Raw genomic sequence first — 18,099 nt, forward strand, 5'->3', positions numbered from 1 at the left:
ATTTGAAGAGATGTTACAGTGTAGGGGGATCATCCTTATTCTTATTTGCACATGGAAGCTTGAGAAGTAATGACATCTGTAGGAGATGGTCTAGTGAATCCTGCATTGAGCAGTGGCTTGGACACAATGACCCTTGAGGTCCCTTCCAAGTAACATTCTATGAGATGGGGACACTGTAAGCAGTCAGAGTCCAGCATAACTCTGCTGCCTCCTTATAGTAAATGGATCATTCGAGGGTTTCATCTGAATCACATCACTTGGAGATCTAGAGTAAGTGCTCATCGTAGAGCGCAGGATAAATGTGATCCAAAATGTTATGTAAAGTGTTCCCAATAAAAGCAAGTCACCACTCAGGTCCGTCATTTGTTAACAGAAATATAGGGGGCTTTCACGTCACTGATAGATATAGGGGGCTTTCACGTCACTGATAGTACAAAGGCTCATTGCCCCCCAAAAAGAAATTCAACAAATTCTGATATCCCAAATCCAAATGCCCCCTTCTGTTCTGAACCCCAGGGTGCCTGAATCACTTTTATCGTCTGTGAGATAGCGCTGTCATGTAAGTAGGGGGTTCTCGCTTGCAGCGATCAAAAACACATCCGGCACAGGATTTTCCAACAAATCATAGTCCATGAGGTTTATTCATCCTTCATAAACCTCCAGCAGTAACATGCAACAGTCTTATAGCAGACAGCAGGGTATCTTCACACTGGAGCTCTGCTCCCCTATAGCCTTTCTAGTCACACAGGCTGTGCTTCATCTAGCCAGCAGGCTATACAGTCTCTCAGTAGCAGTCCCGTCTCCGGGTTACCTTGCATGCTGCTTTACACTGCAAACGTTCCTTCCCTCTCCCTGGGAACTGTCAGGCTACACATCACCATTAGTCACAGCGTCCACACGTGCTGTTAGTGAGGAGATCCTTCTCCTCACGGGACCTTCCAAACTGGACCAATCAGGTCCCAGCATTCACCCCCATGTGACCAGACCTCAGGTACCTTATATGGTCCATAACCACACCCACAGGTGATCACATGGCTATGACCTCACCCAAGGTCCTATTGCACACAACCACACACAGGCTTCCCTGACACATTGTAACAGATCGTACTACTCAGCAGTACCTCTGCTGATCATTATGATCTTTCAGTATCCTACACCTATTAGGGCAATGGAAATGCTTATACGGCTGTCCCGGGACACCCACACAGGTCCCCCTAGTGGACACAGCGGTCACTGCACCACAGTCCTATTCAATGAAAATCTGTGCTCCAGGAGGCAAATAGCATTCTGCCCCATCCACGTCTCGCCGTGTGGCTGAGCACACATATGGGGTATTTCTACAGTCAGAAGTAATTGTAAGACAAATATTTTGTGTGTCAGAAATGTAATTTTTTTTCTTCACTGCCCAATGGTACAAAATTTTGTGACACTCCTATAGTGTCAAAATGCAACCCTAGATTAATTCATTGAGATGTGTGGATTGTAAAATGGGCTCACTAACGAGGTGGAGGGGGGTAGTCTGCTGTTTTGGCACCTCAGGGGCTTTTCCAGTGTGTTTTGGCACTTAGAAACCATAACACTAAAATATGTACTATAATACAACATACTGAGAGGCACACTTTTTTCTATCAGCCCAAATAAACATTAAAAACTTGGGGCTAAAACATTTTAGTGGTAAAAATGTAATTATTCTTTCTTTACCGCCCAATGGCATAAAATTCTGTGAGGCATATGTGGTGTCAACTTTTTCACTGCACCACTAGATAAATTTTGTAAAATTACATCACTTATGGGGGTATTTACTGTTCAGGCACCTCAGGGGCTCTGCCAATGTGACATGGCACCCTCAACCACTGCAGCAAAATCTGAACTCCAATATGGCGCTTTTTCCCTTCTGAGTTTCCAATTGTGCCTTAAAAGTAGTTTTTATTATAGTATCATGAAAACCTGGCGCTTAACTTAAATGGAACAGTTTATTTGTAGTACCAAACAAAACATTTCGGTCAGTGCAGACTTTCATCAGTTACGTGCTCAAAGATTGTCTGTACTTAGATTGGAGGGCGCTTTTTGTATGTCCCTGTAAAGCCAAATGTCAGTGTGCTGCTGGAGCGCAGTTAAGTCTTATCTGTCTGGCAGGGAAAGCGCAAGCCTGGTCCTCCTGGACGCTGTGTTCCACAAGGAGGACCAGGCTTGCGCTTTCCCTTCCAGACAGATAAGACTTAACTGCGCTCCAGCAGCACACTGACATTTGGCTTTACAGGGACATACAAAAAGTGCCCTCCAATCTAAGTACAGACAATCTTTGAGCACGTAACTGATGAAGGTCTGCACTGACCAAAACGTTTTGTTTGGTACTACAAATAAACGGTTTCATTTAAGCATTTAAGTTGAGTGCCAGGTTTTCATTATACTATATATGGTTTGGGAACCTACCTCGGCACGACCACAGTTGTGCACACGGTGTTTTGTCTTAAAAGTAGTTTTTACTGCATATTGGTTATCTGTGTACTCAGGAGAAATTGCACAACAAATTTTGGAGTCCATTTTCTCCTGCTACCCTGAAAAAAGGTGGGGTCAAAACATTTGTGGGAAAAATATTTTTTTCAATTTCACAGTTCAACATTGTAAAACTGTGTAAAGCACCTGTGGGCTTCAAGGTGCTCACCACAGGCTCTCCAAATGCGACATTGCGTCCACAGACCATTCCATCAAAGTCTGCTTTCCAAAACGTCGTTCTTTTCAATGCTCTGCCATGTGCCCAAACAGTAGTTTTCCCCCACATATGGCGTATCTGTGAACTCAGGAGACATTTCACAACAAATTGTGGGGTCCATTTTCTTTTGTTACCCTTGTGAAGACAAAAAAAAAAAATGTTGTGGTGAAAATGTGATTTTAAACGTTCTGTGAAGCATCTGGGGGTTCATAGTGTTCACCACACATCTACATAAGTTCCCTGAGGGGCCTAGTTTCCAATATGGTGTCACTTGTGGGGGGTTTCTACTGTTTAGGCACATCAGGAGCTCTGCAACCGCATTGCTTTAATTCCTGTGAAGAACCAGAAGGGTTAATAAACTTTTTAAATGTGGTTTTGAGAACTTTGAGGCGTGCAGTTTTTAGAATGGTGTAACTTTTGGGTATTTTCTGTCATATAGGCTCCCCAAAGTCACTTCAAATGTGATGTGGTCCCCAAAAAAATGGTTTTGTAAATTTTTTTGAAAAAAAATAAGAAATTGCTGATCACCTTTTAACCCCAACTTCCTAGCAAAAAAAATGTTTAAAAAGTGATGCAGACATATGGGAAATGTTATTAACTATTTTGTGTGCTATAACCATCTGGTTTAAGGGCATAAGAATTAAGTTTGAAAATTGGGAAATTTTTGCCAACTTTCCAATATGTTCACAAAAACACAAATCATATCGAACAAATTTTACCACCATCAAGTAGTACAATATGTCACGAAAAAACTCTCAGAAACAGTGGGATCCGTTGAAACGTTCCAGAGTTATTACCTCAAAGCGACACTGGTCAGAATTGTAAAATTTGGCCTGGTTAATCCCATGTTCATAATTTACCAAAACACATTTAAAATATAGTTAAACAGCTAAAATGCCAAAACTTATTTCACTGTTCAAATATTTCTGGACTTCAATGTATGAGCTAATTAAGACCGCAGCATACTGGACACACAGACCTCATCTTCCAGCCTACATTACTGAGGGAAAAACTCATACAGGAGGAAGATCTGAAACTTGGATCAGGCAGCAAATTGCATATTAGTGCATTTCAAAATGAATGACAGAATGAAGATTATAGACTTAAACCTTATGCAACTTTATTAGTGAAAGGTGATCACTAGCATATGCACATATCTACCCCCATCCCATTCCCACAATCCTATTTCCGTGCAGCTGCTTTGAGATTTTGGTTCAGTATCTCCACATAACTGTTATTCCTCATAAAATATCTATTCTGTGGAGTGCACCAGTCCTTGATGTAGATAAGCACCCAACACCATGATGCTGCTACCTATTCCACTGGACGTATGCAATTTGTCCAAAGCCAGCGTTGATTGGCCACAAGAATCAGGTGACATAAAAATGCCAGTGCCGACACCGTTGGAAAGGTGCCAGCACTGGAGGAGAGTGTAAGGGTAAATTCACACTAGGTGTTTTATCAGCGTTTTTTTTTTTCTCCAGCAAAACCTAATCTCTTGGCAGGAAAGAAGCTGCAAAAAAACAAGTTTTCCATATTTTTTCTTGTGTTTTTTGCTGCGGTTTTGGCATGCTAGATTTGTCTCTTGTGCATGCTAATAAAGTTTATTGTTGGGAAACAAAAAAAAGTCTTATTCTATAGAATCAGGTTTTGGCACAAAAAAAAAAAAAAAAAACGGAACAAAACCTGATACCTGCATTTGTGCGTTTTTTTTACCACCCATTCATTTCGATAGGTTAAAAACAGGGCTGTGGAGTTGGAGTCGGTGCTCATTTTGTCGGAGTTGGTATAAAAAGGACCGACTCCGACTCCTAAAATATATAATAAATTGGGTACAGTAGTTCAATGCAGAATATGCTGAATATTTTTTCATAGGAATTTGGGAAAGTTATGAAACTTCCTATAAATGGCTGGTCTATTCCTGATCTAAGGCTACATTCACACAGCGTTTTTGCTGCGTTTTTTGAGGATATGTTTTTCAGCTGCAAAAGCAGGTCAGCTTTTTAAAAAACCGCATCACCTGAAAGGTTTTTGAGCTCATAGATAATGTTTTCAATAGCAACAGCAGATTAGAAAAATGCCACACAAACTGACATGCTCATTCAGCCCAAAAACGGATCCTCACAAAACGATGTGTCTGAATGTCATATCTTGAAACCCATTGACTTTGCTGGGATGCCCAGAGTCACTGCATTTTACTGCAAAAAATGGATCCGCAAAAACGCTGTGTGTGAATCATGGCCGTAGCCAGCGAGGGGCAGGGGGGAAGCTGCCCCCCCCTAGAAGCAGAGGCACGCACCTATCAAAACTCACTTGTATGCTGCAGTGCTACCGTCCTGCATCGGCTCCAGACTGCAGGGGGCAATCTCCCCTCCTCTGTCCTGTCTTCTGCCGTCTTCACCAGAGAGAGGAGGGGGAGGGGTGCCTGCCCTGCACAGGATCCGATTCCTGGGCCTCGAGCTGGAGAAAGTGAGAAAGTTGTGCACACGCTGCAGCTGACAATACGAGATAGTCTGCAAGAGGGACATGCTGGAAATCGGATTGGAAAAGTGAGGAAATTGGTTATTGCTGCCAGAACCCCTAACATTGATTCCATCTTGAAGAGACGTGCTGGGAAAGGGGCAATTGTCGATCAAGCCAGTCGGTGGGGCAGCACTTATTTAATGATTGAGCGATTGCTTGAACTAAAGGCCCTTTTACATTTAGCGATGCACCAGCGATCCGACCAGCGATCCGACCCGGTCAGGATCGCTGGTGCATCGCTAAATGATCGCTAGTGAGCTTTCATACAGAAAGATCTCGCAGCGATGCAGCAGCGACGCAGCGCACGATACTCACCTTTCACACACAGCGATCCTGACGTCCTTCCACGCGTCGCTAGTCGTCACAGCAGGAAGCGCCCGACGAGAAATGGAGCCGGACATTCTCGCATGATCAGCGATGGACAGCGGGGGAGCCGGTCGTTGGTAAGTATCACACATAGCGATATCGCTAGCAATATCGCTATAACGTCACAAAACCAGTGACGTTTTAGCGATATTGCTAGCGATATCGCTTAGTGTAAAACCCCCTTAAAACAGTTTCTTATAGATATGGCGAACCCTCAGGTAACCCTAAATGAAGGTCAATGGACACAGGTGGCTGAATTGAAGGAGTTGATTAATCACTCATTTACCGTGACTAAAAAATTACAAGCTGAGGATTTAACTCCTGGCATTTTCATAAGGAAGTGGAAGAACTTGCTATTTTGCCTGTCCCAAAGAGGAAGTTTAATCGCAGATGGCATTTCTGCTTCAATGAAACGAAGAGAGACACAGCTATTGGAAAATAAAATTTTTCTGGCAGCTGTTTATGTGGACCCAAGTCATCGTATATTGCTTGATGATCAACAGCTTACTAAAGGAAAAGAAGCTCTGACTGAGGTAGCAGTTAGGATGAGTGGCCCACAGGAGGACTGCCAGGCGCAAGAGGACTTGGGTCCTGACAGTGCTACTGCGGCCATATCTTCATCCTCATCAGATGGGGAGTTTGACTTTGCCTGCTCCATGTCATCCAAATACTTGTCAAAGCATTGCCGCAAGAAAAAAGATTTCACTCCGTCTCCTATAGCAAGCAGATTGACCATATTTCAGCAAAATGTTTCACTTGCTCTCAAAGAAATAGAAAAATTCAACTGTTCATCAAAACTGACTGTGCGTGAGGCAATTCCTTTATACCCGGAAATTGTTAGAGATGTTGCCCATGTGGTTACGGCTTTGCCTCCAACCCAAGTTACTGTAGAGAGGTTGTTCTCTAGCCTTAAAATTATTAGGTCAGATTTGAGGTCATCTATGAAGGAGGATCTGATGGAGGCAATTCTATTTCTTAGAACAAATTCATAGACTGCACAAATGTTTAGTATGTTTTTGTTGAAAACGTTTTTTTGCCACTTACATAGTTTATTACATAGTGTTACACACACACACACAATAATATATATATATATATATATATATATATATATATATATATATATATATATATATATATATATACACACACACACACATACATACATATATATATATATATATATATATATATATATATATATATATATACACACACACATACAATATATACTGTATATATGTAATCGATATTACATAGTGTATTACATATTTACAATTTATTAGTTTTTTGTGTTCTATATATTACAATAAATATATTATGTTCTATCTAAATATATTGATTATTGTATCATAAACATGATTAAATGTCTGATGTTCACATTGTACTACAATACATTTTTCACTTAAATATAAGCAATATATGTGGGAGTCGAAGTCGGTGTAAGGGAAATTGAGGAGTTGGAGTCAGAGGTTTGGCTTACTGACTCCCACAGCCCTGGTTAAAAACGCAGAAAAAAGTTACATGCTCCATTGGGTAAGAAAAAACATGCACAGCACAAAATGCTGAGGACAAAAAAACAAGCTGTGTACTTGAGATTTCTGAAATCTCAGACATAGCTGGTACTGTAAAATGCAGCTGAAAAGTTGCATTAAAAAAAAAAACCGCTGCAAAAACGCCTAGTGTGACCTTAGCCTTAGTATTATTTTACAGTGGAGTGAGATAGGGATTGAGAAGGGGTCCTGAGGAGTATGATGTTGCTGGGATGGTATTCTTTTGCTTGCAAGCCTTCTCCTTTTCCACCATACATAATTATGGCCAGACAGTTTCAACAGACCAGTGTACATATCTAAGAAATGTAAAGTCTTTGACCCCATGTGCAGTTGCAAACTCTATATCTTTTATGGTGGTTTTAGAGTAGTGACTTCTTCCTTGCTTAGTGTCCCTTCAGGTCATGTCGATATATGACATTTTCAGTTCCTAAATCGATTTGTATTATTCGCGCCAAAGCATGTTCATCTACAGGAGGCCTAAAGGGTCTCCTTCCTAAACAATGTTTAGATCTTCTCTTGTTGAATTTTTTTTGTTATAGTGTTGCGGCTTCTGAACATCCGTAAATCTGGAATTTAGATTTTTTTCAGGGGGTGGGTTACACTGTTTATCGATTTGGTTAATTTTACATTTTTATAGATCGGACTGTTATGAGCAGTGATACCCTAATGACACCCTATACAGACCTGTGTGCAATTGGAATACTAGGCAGCTAGTCTGGTGGGTTAGTAAGTGGTTGTTATATTTAGTGATTGGCTCCAGGTTTGCCCCCGCCTTTATTATGGGGGACCTGCTGCACTGTTTGTGCATTTTTGTCTGGACATGGTACTGCAAGTATGACTGATTTTTCTTTCAGTGATGTTTTTATTGATTTTTAGTCCTTTTTCAGTGAATAATTTTTCTGTATACAGCAATACAGTCTATGGTGTACAGCAAAACTCAGTTTTCTATGAATGCCAGCCAGGGGCTAGCTTTGTATAACCCAGCCCACATCACTGATTGGCAGGTCTCTGGCATCTTTACGTGTACACTGTACATGGGGAAATCAGTGCTTGGGGTGGGGTTATATAACTCATGAATATGGTGGACTACCCAGCTACAGGTTTACTAGTACTCTAGTGATAATTTCCTGCCCAGTAAGTGTCATATCGCTGAAATGAAAGTCTCTGTCTCTACATTATGCTGCTCTTCAATTAAGTGGCGAAAACCTGTTGACATTCGCTCTAAGCCAGAATTGTAGCATATTAGAAAATAAGAATAAGGCAGATTTAATATTCTATCACAACATGTTCCTTTACTTACCAAATTTGTTTAGCTTGTGTTTCTTTGCCTCAAGTTCTTATCTTTGTGGTTGTTTGTAGAGTTACTCTTCCTAAAAGAGTAAAGAAACATGGGCAATGAACAATCAACTCTGTCGGTACACTGAATCATTGTTTTCCTATTATATAGACAATAATTTCATAGAATATTAACTATGACTTTAATGCAAAAATTTTATCTGTAATAAACTAGCTTTTCTTAATGGTAAAACAGCATTGAAATAAGAGCCACACTGAAAGTAAAAAAAGTGATGACAGCAGCATTTGCAACCATACAATTGAAAGCTTTTTGTAAGGCCACATTCACAAGTTCAGTATTTTACATCAGTATTTGTATGCCAAAATCAGGAGTACGTGAAAAATGCAAAAGTGGTGACGTCTTTCTATTATACTTTTCTCATGTTCCACTCCTGATTTTGGCTTACAAATACTGACGTATGTGATCGTGCCCTAAGGTTGTTGCAGAATTTACATGTTATCTATGAAAGGTATGGCTCCTTTCACAGTTTATGGTACTTGGCTTTTTCTGCCAGTCACAAAAACAATAGAGCAGTGACATACATGGCTATCGCTCCATTTAAAAGAAGGCTCTTAAAGGCCCCATACACACAACATAGATTAATGTTGGCTGAACCTTTGAATATTGACAGGTTCATCCAATGGTCTAAATTGTATGGGGCCGACCAACTGATTAGAGAGAGATGTTGATTGCGAGTGTGATTTCGGACTGCCGATGGAGATAAAATCGCCAGTCGACGTGTCAGCTGGCAGCTTTCTAATAGAGAACACAGGAACTCTCGGCCGAATGAGCATGGGAGTATATGTATGGGAGAGCTGGCAGAGATTGCTTTGGGTCGAACGATAATATGTGTAGGGTCAGCTTTAGAGTACTGCTTTTGGGATTGGTGTGGATACCAGTTGGGTAACCCACAGTGATCAGCAAGTTGTCATTTATCTGCAGGGTAGCTTGCTAACTTTTGGATAACCCATTTACAAAAGCACTACAATGAAAGAAGGGAATTAAGACAGATCATTTACTTACATAGGTCCAACTGGTTCATCATCTGCCCCAACAGCCAAAGCATTTTGAGAAGGAAAGGAAACCAGAAAAAGAAAATTAGTAAAAATTCCAGATCACAGATATACATTATACTCTATGTGGACGCTTCACCGTCACTTGCATCTGAAGACATCTTGTTATTGTAAATGATTGGTTATGTTCCTTATAATGAAGCTCAAGTCTGATAGGCCATGAAGGACTGCAACGGTAGTGGACAGATTGTGGTGATTTATTGAAACCATCTTGTCCCCTAGTTCCAGTGGTTCACTGAGTAGATTTAATGACAAGACAAACCCAACATTTCAGTTGTAAAATCCTGCTGGTTGTTTTCTTATGGTCGGGTGAGGGGTGCCTGTGACCAGTGTAGGTCCTCTCTTAGCCAGGTGTAAATTTATATTAACTCTAACTTATAGAATCCCGCACTGCTTGTACAAGCTAGCTTTCTTCCTAACAAATAAGATAATAGGAAATTATACTCCCCATCAGACTTCAGCTACTTTTTTTTTTTTAGGCCCTTAGACCTGTATTACACTTTTTCCTACGAGTACCAAAATTATTTTTATGTTTCTCACAGTGATCAGAATTTATTTTACAATATTATAATCCATTTTCAAGTGAAAATGTATAAACTGCAGACATCAGGCATCTTAAAAAGCAAGGGGATTTTCACTGAAGTCTTTAAGAAAAAATAACAGCAGGATTCCACAAGGAGACTAGTGCACATGAAGCAAAAAGATGGAGAAGGTACAATCTCTCAAACAAGTGTTGGTACCTGCATGAGCACAAACCGGGAGTAATATGATCACATGATCTATATTACTACCTTTCTACCTGCTGCCAACACATGAACAATGTCAACAGGTAGCCAAAAAGAAAAAGAAAAATTTCCAGGGGCGGGAAATTAAAGCAAAATAAAGAAAAAACTGTGCACAGACAGTCAACAAGCCTTTGTCAACAGACATCTGGAAAACTGGCAAAATGCATTTTGAAATGGGACAGAAAAGTCAGACTGGGTAGGACTACAGCGTGCTATATTGACGCACAAGAACTACATTTACACAGAGGGCCTGACACATCGCAACCAGTTTTCTCTAAACAAAAACGCACGAGCACACACGCACTCACATACAAATGTAACACCAGATCATTCTCTTGTAAGTAAAGATTTCTTCTATTCATGTTAGTGAGACTGCAGAGGGTTAGAATCAACACAAACTGTATACACCACAGTAGTTTAGGAATGGTACAGTGTCACCCACCAGTGGATAGCTTACATGGACTTCGCATCACCTTCACAAGTTCTACTGTATGTTTATAAGCGTTCTCTGGCGACATCTAGTGCTCGTATGCTAGCAGTGTCTTACTGGTTCCTAAGCACTACATACATACTGTTATGTGTATCTATGAATATTAGATTATATAAAATAAACTAGGTCTGATATATAAAACATTTTGCTTTATTAAAAAAGGTATACAAGAGGTGATCTGTAACTTTAATCACTGGCAGATTACTGTAGGACTGGGAAAAGCTCATGTGCCCTGGTTTCCCCAGAAAACTTTCAGCCTTGTCCTAAACTAAAACAAATGCATAGAAAAATAGAGCAGGTGCCTAGAAATGCCAGTCACAAGTCCATTTACATTTTCCTGTGTGCCTTGGAAAAATTGAAGTTTTTTTACTTTTTATATATATACAGCTCTGGCAAAAATTGAGACCACTGCACAGTTTTATTAAAATCAGCTTCTCTACATGTCTGACAGCCATCCCATTCCAGTGTCAGTTGAATTCCAACCAGAGTACACCTCATTCTACTTAATGAGCTTCTGATTAGGTGATCACCTGAACCAAATCTTATTTAACAAAGTATAAAAAACCCTGCTGTGGTGTTCACAATCCTCTTGCAATAGGACAAGTTGGATGGCAAAACAAGTGCTAGTAATATCCCAAAAGTAATAGGAATGAGAAAATAACTTATTTATGCCAAAAGGAGTTGCCTCCATCCTTACAATTTCTAAGATGGCAGTCCCTTACAACAAGGTCAAGCAGCAGACATTGGGGACAACAAAGCTACAGACCAGCAGAGGGCGAAAACGACTCTCCACTGACCAGGATGACATGAAGTGACCTACAAAAGGAATGGCAAATGGCAGCTGGGGTGAAGTGCACGGCAAGAACAGTTCGAAACAGGCTCCTGGGCAGGGCTCAAGTCATGTAAAACTAGAAGAAAACCTTTCATCAATGAGAAGCAAAGAAGTGCAAGGCTGAAGTTTGCCAAAGACCATAAGGATTGGACCATAGCAGACTGGAGTAAGGTAATCTTCTCTGATGAGTCTAATTTTCAGCTTTGTCCAACACCTGGTCGTCTAATGGTTAGACGGAAACCTGGAGAGGCGTACAAGGCACAGTGCCTTGCACCCACTGTGAAATTTGGATGAGGATCGGTGATGATCTGGGGATGCTTCAGCAAGGTTAGAATTGAGCAGGTTAATCTTTGCGAAGGATGTGTGAATCAAGCCGCACAAAAGGTTATCCTGGAAAAACAGTTGATTACTTCTGCTCAGGCAATGCTCCACAACTCTGAGGACTGTTTTTTCCAGCAGGACAATGCACCATGCCACACAGCTAGGTCAATCAATGCGTGGATGAAAGACAACCACATCAAATCCCTGTCATGGCCAGCCCAATCTCCAGACCCGAACCCCAATGAAAACCTCTGGAATGTAATCAAGAGGAAGATGGATAGTCACAAGCCATCAAACAAAAAAAGAACTGCTTAAATTTTTGTACCAGGAGTGGCATAAGGTCACCCAAAAGCAGTGTGAAAGACTGGTGGAAAGCATGCCAAGACGCATGAAAGCCGTGATTAACAATCATGGTTATTCCACAAAATATTGATTTCTGAACTCTTCCCGAGTTAAAACATTAGCATTGTTGTTTCTAAATGATTATGAACTTGTTTTCTTAGAATTATTTGAGCTCGGCAAGCACTGCATTTTTTTTTTTTGTTATTTTGACCATTTCTCATTTTCTGAAAATTTAGTGCTTGGAAATTCGAAGACATGTTATCAGAAGTTTATAGAATAAAAGAGCAATTACATTTTACTCAAAAATATACCTATAAAGAGAAAAATCAGACAAACTGAAAATTTTGCAGTGGTCTCTTAATTTTTGCCAGAGCTGTATATTTGTATAACCTTTTGCTTTATACAACTCTCTAATGTGTAAATCCCCATCACCAATGGGAAATGTGGAGGAACCAGGTGATTGGAGAAACAGAGCTCGAACACCATAATAGATGTATCTGACATTAATTAAGCAACTAAAGGATAGCTTTTTAATAGCGGATTGAGAACTGAGGAATATAATTAACACATCCTTGTTTTAACATGCCGAGCTGGCCAACTATTGCATTTATAGTTCTAAACCCAAGCCAAGAGCAGAACAGGCCATGGCACACTTTATCTTGTATAAAAGTAGAGATAAGGAAGGAAGTGGGGATAAGTAACATTACAAAAAATTTTTTTTTTCCTCAAACCAAAGCAAGGGGGAAAACAAACAAAAAACTAAAACAAACTGAAAATTAGTCGTGAGAGTGGATGAGGGAAAACTCCAAGTGTTAACATCATGGGCTTGAGCAATCCCAACAACGGAAGCGAGATTAGACAAACTGGAAAAGCATGCAGAACTCGCACTTACCACCATAATATTTAAGGTTTGATGCAATTGAAGGGGGGAAAAAAAAAGTCACAGTAACCGACAAGTATAATTAGAGAAGCTGCCTCCCTGGATTTCCCCCTCCCGACCAACAAAGTAAAGAAAATTAAAATTGGATAGAAAATAAAATGTCATTGGAAAATTAAAAGACAGACAAAGTGGCCAATTCGATCTGTGCTGCTGAGAAAAGAGGCAAGCAAAATGTGAAGTGGATAGGAAGCAATGGTGAAAGGAAGGGCAGGTTTATATACAGGCAGTGCTTACTCTGACCAGCAGGATGCACCCAATTCCCACTAGAAAGGAATCCTATATAAAAGGCAGCAAGAACTGCAGTGCATCATGATGGAAACGTCCATTTGAAGGAAAATCCCCAACACACTCACACCCATGCACACACATTATCTGTATATAGATATTAAAGCTGAAGAGTTCAGGCCTCTGGGTACCGTCAAGAAAATTATGACTCCATCAATGATTACTCTTATTAATGTTGAGCTACACCAGAGGGGTGAAGCAAACGTATGGCAGAGATTCAAAGTACTTTGTATTTGCCTTCACATTCAATTGTTTGGTTAACATTATTGATATTTTTAACCAAAGAATAATTAAAAGCACACACACAAAAATATTAACATGACCTCACACCAATGTCACTACAGAACTGTTAATTTCAAGTTTATCTATTAAAGTTTAAATAGTTAAATTAACAATTTTTTTGTAACCTAAAATATTTAGAAAAGATGAATTTTGCTGGCCTTGAACACTTCTATCTTGCAGTGGCCTAGTTTGCTCTCAGTCTAAATAGGCACATTGAGCAGCATAGCTCACTGCATCCCTTCTATTGAATAGTAGAATCTGGGCTTCTAAATTAACTAGTTAAGTATGCAAGATGCGTAATATGTAAACCACTGAAAGTAATGCAAAGCTGAACCGGGAAATAACATATGTAAAGTGTATAAAATGCACTGCTGAATTACTGTCCGAGAGACACAGACTCAACACCACAGAATCTCTCTATCTTCTAGAACAGTACGGAACTATTCAACTTTGTACAGGTCTTAGTTTTGTAAAAACTGCAGAAATGCCCAATTCCTTACCAACAAGATATCATTAGCATAAAGTCATCAGCAGTGCGTTTCATGCCCACAGCAAGATGGCACCATGGCTCAGTCATAATTTATACAAACCTTCTCAAACATTAAACTTCTGCTACCTCTGTAGAAACTTTTTGCTTAAATGCATATATAGCTCACACTTACCAGATACAGGACAGGGGAAGAAATTTGTGATTGACATGGTTATTAAAAAAAAAAAAATATTCTATCAAACCATATCAGCTGAAAAAAAAAAATCAGTCCTTTAAATTTTATAGATTTCTATTTGATCAAGCAATTCCGCATGCTATTCAGAATATCCCCTTCCACATAACGTTATACTTACCTCTAATCTAATTGAAGTGGTTGTCTACTAAGTATAGGTCATCAATGGCAAATTGATGGAGGGCCAACAACCACAACAATCAGCTGTTTGCAGCCATGGCAGGGGTGGATGTAAGCAGTGTATGGCACCAGAACCTCACCGCTCTGTTCACGGTGTAATGTTCGTTCTTGGATATTGCAGCTAAGAATAGAGCTGAGCTGCTGTACTAGAGAATGGAAAAATGTTGTTTCCTCTCTGAACACAGTGTTTATATCCGGTTGCCACCAGAGCTGCAAGCAGCTTAACTGGTAGGGGTGCTGAACTACCACAGATCTGAAATCACTTATCTATCCTGAGTGTAGTAGAAACCCTCCAACATTGTAAATCAGTTTGTACCAGATTAGGCCTGTTTCACACTTCCAATTTTGACCATCAGTCAAAATCCGCCGTTTTTTAAAAAAAAACGGATCCGCCATTTTTTTTTTTGGCGGATCCGTTTTTTTTCCCCATTGAGTTGCATTACCGGCGGATCTTGACGGATGGCCATCCGTTGGATCCGTTTTTTTGCGGATACGCCAAATTTTTTGCATCTGCCGACATGCCCGGACGGACCATGCAACTTTTTTTTTGCTGCAGGATCCGCATTTTAGAGTGCGCATGCCCGGAGAAAGGAAGTCAGCCGGAAATTTAACCCTGAAATCATTTCTGGCGGACGGAAAAAATTCTTTCTCTCCCCGGGCTACGTTTCCTTTAAAATTCTTCATTCATCGGATCCGTTACAAAAACGGTCCGGTGGCATCCGTTCACATCAGTTTTGCAACGGATCAGCTTTCCGCCATTTTGGCGGATTTTAACTGACAAAAAACTGAAGTGTGAAACAGGCCTTAAAGACAAGTCTCAATCACAGGAAGCAATGGCAGATCGCTAGGACATTTTCTGATCAGTGGGCATCCTGCCATTCCTGAGAATGAAGGTGCTGGTGGCAATACCCTTATGCTCTAGTGATATGCCGTCACCATCTGTGATGAGAAAACACCTTTAAAATACAATATTCCTAACTATACTGTCAAGGAATAAAGCAAATGGCTCACCAAGATAGAGCAAATATTTTAAAGGCCAATGTACACCTTTGCAACAAATTTTTCATTTATGGTTTGCCTTTTAAATGCAAAATTAAGCAACTTTCGAAATAGTCTTCATTAAAAATATGTTTATCATCTTGTAGCTAGCAGAGTGCTTTTGCAAAAATGTTACAAATGTCTCAGCTCCTCATGGCTCTCTGCACTTCCCCTCTCTTCTCTCAGTGTTGGAAATAGTGATAGGGAAGGCGAGGGTTTTGTACACAGATCTCCATACCATGGCGAAAGAAGAATATCTTAAAGATAAGATCTTAAAGCACTCCAAATCAAAGGTTTTATCCTCTTAATATACTGTAATCATATTATATAGCACTGTGTATTTACAATTACCTAATTTTCCTCTTTTCCCAGCCAATTCTCTTTTCTCTGCTTTATGTAGAAAACAGGAAATACGGTATTTTTCGGACTATAAGACGCACCTTTTTCCTCCAAAAATGTGGAGGAAAATGTGGGGTGCGTCTTATAGTCCTGATGTCCCTAATCAGGCTGTGGTGAGGGAGCAGCAGTGGCGGAGCAGCAGGTCACAGGAGGCAAGTGCTGGCTGCTGCGGCTAACTCCAGTGCCCGCTGCTAAAGATAAATGAATATTCACTCCAATCCATGCCCATGGGAATGGAAAGGAGTGAATATTCATTTCTTGTTAATAGCGAGCACAGCGTTATCCGCAGCAGCCGGCTTCTTGCAGCGGCCATGCGTTCAAGTGTGCTGGCTATTTAAGGTAATGAATATTCACTGCATTCCACTCCCATAGGCGTGAAATGTAATGAGTATTCCTTCCTTTTAGTAGTGGCACACTTGAAAGCCCAGCAGCTGCAGGAATCAGCGGCTGCAGCTGACCCTGTGCTCGCTAAAGAGCAATGAATACTCAACTGCGTTCCACGCACACAGTCCCGGCGTGGAGAACATTTGGTATTCTGGCAGTTGTCCTTGGCGGCTAGTAAGCAGAGCATGATGTCACTTCTGTGCGCTGCTTGCAAGCATAAAGCAGCTGCTGGCACCGGAGCAGGACGCTGTGAGGGCGCGCAGGGAAGATAAGAATGTTTTTTTTTCCCCTGCTGGGGGCCATGCATACCAGGATGAGGAAGGGGGCCAATCATACCCGGATAAGGATGAGGCCATGCATACCACAATAGGGATTGGGGCCAATCATAGCAGGATACGGATGAGGCCATGCATACCAGGAAAAGGATGAGGCCATACATACGACAATAGGGATTGGGGCCAATCATAGCAGGATAAGGATGGGGCCCAATCATTCCAGGATAAGGATGGGGCCCAATCATTCCAGGATAGGGATTGGGGCCAATCATACCAGGATTATGATGGGGATGGGGGCCAATCATACCAGGATAAGGATGGGATTCCTGCATACCAGGATAGGGATTGGGGCCATGCATACCAGGATAAGGATGGGGATTGGGGCCAATCATACCAGGATGGGGGCCAATCATACCAGGATCAGGATGGTGTTCCTGCATACAAGGATAGGGATTGGGGCCATGCATACTAGCATGGGGATGGGGGCCAATCATACCAGGATCAGGATGGTGTTCCTGCATACCAGGATAGGGATTGGGGCCATGCATACCAGCATGGGGATGGGGGCCAATCATACCAGGATAAGGATGGTGTTCCTGCATATCAAGATAGGGATTGGGGCCAATCATACCAGGATAAGGATGGCGCCATGCATACCAGGATGTGGGCCAATCATACCAGGATAAGAATGGGGTTCCTGCATACCAGGATAGGGATTGTGGCCAATTGTACCAGGATAAGGATGGGGCCATGCATACCAGGATGAGGGAACCATGCATACTAGGACAGAGATGGGGGCCCTACATACCAGGATAGGGATAAGGAAGCCATGCATACCAGGATGAGGATGAGGGGACCATATATGCCAGGATAGGGGATATTAGTACAGGATTGACCACAATTTTTGTTTCAATTTTTTTCTAATTTCCTCCTCTAAAATCTAGGTGCGTCTTATGGTCCGGAGCATCTGATTGTCTGAAAAATACAGTATCTTGTCCTTGCATTTATAATTCCCCTTTTCAACTGACCCAGCTGCTCCACCTCCACGCCAAGTACTCTTGCAGTGACTTATGACTCATAAAAGGGAAAATTGACCTCCTGTTTCTACATAGAGCTTAGAAGGATTCAGGTGGTCATTTTTTAATCATAGACCTAAGTGGAAGAAAGAATTAGCTAAGTAGAAAGGCAAAATGAGCAATTGTAAATACACAGTGCTATATAGATACTATGATGAATTCAATACATTAAGAGGATACAAAT

General features: G+C 40.9%; 1 protein-coding gene across 1 annotated transcript in view; it reads right to left on the bottom strand.

The window, feature by feature from the left end:
• The window catches only part of NPTN (neuroplastin), a 106,666-nt gene that overhangs the window by 3,987 nt on the left and 84,580 nt on the right, over positions 1-18,099 (bottom strand). The window contains exons 7-8 of the mRNA XM_073579461.1: positions 9,515-9,536; positions 8,456-8,525 (exon numbers count right to left, since the gene is read on the bottom strand). Of these exons, the coding sequence (XP_073435562.1) occupies positions 8,465-8,525; positions 9,515-9,536 (83 nt within the window). The 3' untranslated portion in view covers positions 8,456-8,464. The remainder of the gene's footprint in view (positions 1-8,455; positions 8,526-9,514; positions 9,537-18,099) is intronic.

The sequence above is a fragment of the Dendrobates tinctorius genome, unplaced genomic scaffold, assembly GCF_039654945.1.
Source record: "Dendrobates tinctorius isolate UK_male_01 unplaced genomic scaffold, ASM3965494v1 ptg000062l, whole genome shotgun sequence".
NCBI lineage: Eukaryota > Metazoa > Chordata > Amphibia > Anura > Dendrobatidae > Dendrobates > Dendrobates tinctorius.